At 47.8% G+C, this 5,000-nt stretch overlaps 2 protein-coding genes across 3 annotated transcripts in view; one reads left to right on the top strand and one right to left on the bottom strand.

Moving 5' to 3' along the window:
• LOC131346630 (uncharacterized) overlaps nucleotides 1–204 on the top strand; it is a 75,049-nt gene extending 74,845 nt beyond the window's left edge. The window contains exon 54 of the mRNA XM_058380165.1: nucleotides 1–204. This exon is cut by the window's left edge and continues 545 nt beyond it. The gene's annotated coding sequence lies outside the window, so the exon portion shown is untranslated.
• A 163-nt stretch (nucleotides 205–367) lies between these two features.
• Nucleotides 368–5,000, bottom strand: part of txndc11 (thioredoxin domain containing 11) — a 32,345-nt gene continuing 27,712 nt past the window's right edge. For both annotated transcript variants that reach the window (XM_058380167.1, XM_058380166.1), the window contains exons 9-12: nucleotides 2,495–2,637; nucleotides 2,276–2,388; nucleotides 1,979–2,059; nucleotides 368–1,887 (exon numbers count right to left, since the gene is read on the bottom strand). In XM_058380167.1, coding sequence (XP_058236150.1) covers nucleotides 1,356–1,887; nucleotides 1,979–2,059; nucleotides 2,276–2,388; nucleotides 2,495–2,637 — 869 coding nt within the window. In that variant the 3' untranslated portion in view covers nucleotides 368–1,355. The remainder of the gene's footprint in view (nucleotides 1,888–1,978; nucleotides 2,060–2,275; nucleotides 2,389–2,494; nucleotides 2,638–5,000) is intronic.

The raw sequence follows: 5,000 nt of genomic DNA, 5'->3' as shown, positions 1-5,000 counted from the left end.
GTGATTCTTCGTTATTAAACCATTATTAAATAATAAAGAAATGTTTTAATGACATATTAATGAAATAAACTTTATCTTCTCTCATGGTGGTTTTAATGTCTTTGGGTTATAAAACTCAGAGGTGTGTATTTTATTATTATTATTATTATTATTATTATTATTAATGTACTTATTTGTATTTAAATAAAGTGTACACTGCTTAAATTGTTTCAGAACCAATTATTTCTTAATTTTCTTTCATTTCTTATTTTATTAGCTTATTTCCTATTGGAGGATAAAATCCCACCATGTCTGTGAGGGTTGTGAGTTTAAACACACACACACACACACACACACACACACACACACACACACACACACACACACGAAGAAATGAATCATTGTTTATTGGGTACAAAACTGGACACAATACTTCTGTAAACAGGACGCAGCTCATCGTCCTGCACGAAAACTCTCCACACAGACGCTGCGTCTCTACAGACCTGAGGACTCGAGTAAAAATAGAGCGCTGTATCCAGTAAAAATACCGAAACGACGAAATACAGAAACACTAATAAACTCTCAGGACACATCAGAGACGAGCGCGTCGTTTAATCCGGTCATTAAAACCAGCAGGCAGAGTGCTAATTAAAAGCAGATCTCCTCGAACCTCCACGAATTAACCCCTAATGTGATGTCAGTGTTCCTATTTAGAGGTTTTATCATTCATTCATTAGTTGCTGCTCACAAAACAGCTGGGCTGCCTTCATTACTTCCTCTTGTCATTGCTAATCTGTTAGCGAGGAAGCTACAATAACACTGCTCTTTACTGTAATCCCTAAAGTCACCACTAGAGGACAGCTTGTTTCTACACCATTAATTACGACTGAAGCCATCTTTTTAGCCTCCTTCTGTGCAGTGTTACCCTGAGAAAAGAAAAAAAAATACTAAAGTGTACAGGTCAAAGGTCAAATAAATTACAAATGGAATATAAGCAGATAAATGAAAAGACAGAGAGAAGAAGAGAATGTATGAAGTAGAGGGTTAATTCCTGAAGCCTACACTTCATGTAGATTCTAATTTCTTATCAGCTGTAACTGATCTCTGTTCTCAAACACAATCATTATCTCTGCCACTAGATGGCAGCACTTTCCTTCTTATTAACAATCTCATCACTGTCGTAGATCTCAGAGCATCTCTACAAGGTGACAGGACCTTCAGACATGTTAAGTTCCTGACTCCTCCACCAGGTGGCAGTGTTTCCTATAGGTTTAATATTATCAGCCTGTGTGACTAGGTTGCTGCACGGTGGCTAACAAAGTGGCAACTGCTTCCAGCAGAAGATCCCAGAATCATCACCCTTCATCCCTCAGCTGTCAGGAGACATCCTGCTTCCTGACCTCTGTCTCCTCACCCAGTCCAGGCATCGTGTCCCATCTGTCCTCATCCCGGACCCCCTGCCCCCCTGCCCCGCCCCCACTGCCCTTTTCCCTCAGGACAGTGAGCAGGACCTTTAGCAGCGAGTTCTCGTTGAGCAGGTCCTCAGAGGCATCTGCGAGCTCCTGCAGTTTCTTCACGGCCTCGGTGAGCTGTCGGCTTTTCTCCTGGTACAGCGTCTCCAGCCGCGTGCTCTGCTCCTGCAGCTCGGCATTGTGGGACTGCAGCTCCTGGGTGTGCAGCGCCAGGCGGCGGTTCTCCCTCCACAGAGCCGCCAGCTGCTGCGACAGCCGCTCACGGGCACGCTGCAGAGACAGCACCTCCCCCTGCAGGGAGCGAAACTCCGCCTTCAAAAGTGCCTTGGGCCCCGCCTCTCCCTGGGGGGAGGGGCTAGAATGATTGAGGATGAAGCGGACTAGATTGGGGAGCGTGATGCGGGTGTTCTCCGGAAACTTCACACTCATTTGCTTCCTGTGAAACAGACAGACAGACAGACAGACAGTTATGAATGCTGCAGAGGGACATGCAGTGAGACAGGTGAGTGGCAGAAAGAAAACTGCACCTCTGTCTGGGGAAGAACAGGAAGGTAGGTAGTCGATCCACCATGAACTCCCAGGGCAGGTCGTTGAGACCGACGTTCACCCTGTTAAACACACAGAACACTGAAAACCCCATTTATACAGTTTACCCAGCGGGCTCTGCCAGGGGGAGGAGACAAGATAGATAGATAGGTAGGTAGATATGTAGATATGTAGATAGGTAGATGGATAAATGGATAGGTAGATAGGTAGATAGATAGATACTTTATTCATCCCAAAGGGAAATTCACAAGTTACAGAAAAAAAAGCAGGATCCTGACCTGGCCACTATGAAGGCACTGTTTCCCTGGAAAAGTCGGGCCAAGCGCAGAAGAACGTGGTTAAGAACCGTACAGAACCCACACCATCCTGTGTAGTAGAACAGCAGCACATCCTACACAACAGGGCAAGAGACAGACAGACAGTCAGAGAGACAGACAGAGACAGACAAGGTGCTCAGGAACATAGGGACCCTACAGAGTACACTAGTGTCTCCGCACCCTCTCTGTGTCTATCACTATGGCCCTGAAGGACTGCGTGGTCACTTCCTGGATGAGGGAATGTGTGGGCGGAGCTTCACTGACTCCCACCAAGTGTCTGTGGAGTGGACTGTAGGTGGCGCTGAAGTTCATGATGAACCGCTCTGGAATAGAGAGAGAGAGAGAGAGAGAGAGAAAGGGGGGGGGGGGGAGAGAAAAAGAGGGAGGGGGGGTGACAGAGAAACAGACAGAGAGAACATTTATTAGCTGGCTTTCATCCACTCTTTACTTTCCTACATTCTTTCATCCCACATCATTCTTTCTCCCTCTACTTTTTCTTCTGTATGAACTTATTTAAACTCTTCATTACCCAGTTCCTTATTTTTCCACCATGCTTTCCACTCTTCTTTTCTCCTTTATTTCTTCCTTTCTTTTTCCCTCTATTCTCACTGTTTTGACTGACAATGTTTGAGTCCTGACCTCAACCCCACAGAACACCTTTGGGATGAATTAGAGTGGAGACTGTGAGCCGGACCTTCTCATCCAACATCAGTGCCTGACCTCACAAATGCCCTTCTAGAGGAATGGTCAAAAATTCCCATAAACACACTCCTAAACCTTGTGGAAATCCTTCCCAGAAGAGTTGAAGCTGTTAAGGGTTCCCTGTGTCCTGCAGTATGTAGTGTGTGTGTGTGTGTGTGTGTGTGTGTGTGTATACCCAGTGCCTCTCTCCCTGTGTCCTGCAATACGTAGTGTGTGTGTGTGTGTGTGTGTATACCCAGTGCCTCTCTCCCTGTGTCCTGCAATACGTAGTGTGTGTGTGTGTGTGTGTGTGTGTGTGTGTGTATACCCGGTGCCTCTCTCCCTGTGTCCTGCAGTTAGTGTGTGTGTGTGTGTGTGTGTGTGTATACCCAGTGCCTCTCTCCCTGTGTCCTGCAATACGTAGTGTGTGTGTGTGTGTGTGTGTGTGTGTATACCCAGTGCCTCTCTCCCTGTGTCCTGCAGTACGTAGTGTGTGTGTGTGTGTGTGTGTGTGTGTGTGTGTGTGTATACCCAGTGCCTCTCTCCCTGTGTCCTGCAATACGTAGTGTGTGTGTGTGTGTGTGTGTATACCCAGTGCCTCTCTCCCTGTGTCCTGCAGTTAGTGTGTGTGTGTGTGTGTGTGTGTGTGTGTGTGTGTGTATACCCAGTGCCTCTCTCCCTGTGTCCTGCGGTAAGTAGTGTGTGTGTGTGTGTGTGTGTGTGTGTATACCAAGTGCCTCTCTCCCTGTGTCCTGCAGTAAGTAGTGTGTGTGTGTTTGTGTGTGTGTGTGTGTGTGTATACCCAGTGCCTCTCTCCCTGTGTCCTGCGGTAAGTAGTGTGTGTGTGTGTGTGTGTGTGTATACCCGGTGCCTCTCTCCCTGTGTCCTGCAGTTAGTGTGTGTGTGTGTGTGTGTGTGTGTGTGTGTGTATACCCAGTGCCTCTCTCCCTGTGTCCTGCAGTTAGTGTGTGTATACCCAGTGCCTCTCTCCGTGTCCTGCAGTTAGTGTGTGTGTGTGTGTGTGTGTTTGTGTGTGTGTGTATACCCAGTGCCTCTCTCCGTGTCCTGCAGTTAGTGTGTGTGTGTGTGTGTGTGTGTGTGTATACCCAGTGCCTCTCTCCCTGTGTCCTGCAGTTAGTGTGTGTGTGTGTGTGTGTGTGTGTGTTTGTGTGTGTGTGTATACCCAGTGCCTCTCTCCCTGTGTCCTGCAGTTAGTGTGTGTGTGTGTGTGTGTGTGTGTGTATACCCAGTGCCTCTCTCCCTGTGTCCTGCAATACGTAGTGTGTGTGTGTGTGTGTGTGTATACCCAGTGCCTCTCTCCCTGTGTCCTGCAGTAAGTAGTGTGTGTGTGTGTTTGTGTGTGTGTGTATACCCAGTGCCTCTCTCCCTGTGTCCTGCAGTAAGTAGTGTGTGTGTGTGTGTGTGTGTGTGTGTGTGTGTGTATATACCCAGTGCCTCTCTCCCTGTGTCCTGCAGTAAGTAGTGTGTGTGTGTGTGTTTGTGTGTGTGTGTGTATACCCAGTGCCTCTCTCCGTGTCCTGCAGTAAGTAGTGTGTGTGTGTGTTTGTGTGTGTGTGTGTATACCCAGTGCCTCTCTCCCTGTGTCCTGCAGTAAGTAGTGTGTGTGTGTGTGTTTGTGTGTGTGTGTATACCCAGTGCCTCTCTCCCTGTGTCCTGCAGTAAGTAGTGTGTGTGTGTGTTTGTGTGTGTGTGTGTATACCCAGTGCCTCTCTCCGTGTCCTGCAGTAAGTAGTGTGTGTGTGTGTTTGTGTGTGTATACCCAGTGCCTCTCTCCCTGTGTCCTGCAGTAAGTAGTGTGTGTGTGTGTGTGTGTGTGTGTGTGTGTGTATACCCAGTGCCTCTCTCCCTGTGTCCTGCAGTAAGTAGTGTGTGTGTGTGTGTGTGTGTGTGTGTGTGTATACCCAGTGCCTCTCTCCCTGTGTCCTGCAGTAAGTAGTGTGTGTGTGTGTTTGTGTGTGTATACCCAGTGCCTCTCTCCCTGTGT

Source organism: Hemibagrus wyckioides, linkage group LG26 (genome assembly GCF_019097595.1).
Source record: "Hemibagrus wyckioides isolate EC202008001 linkage group LG26, SWU_Hwy_1.0, whole genome shotgun sequence".
In the NCBI taxonomy this organism is placed as follows: Eukaryota; Metazoa; Chordata; class Actinopteri; order Siluriformes; family Bagridae; genus Hemibagrus; species Hemibagrus wyckioides.
This window is presented reverse-complemented; position numbering and strand designations above follow the sequence as displayed.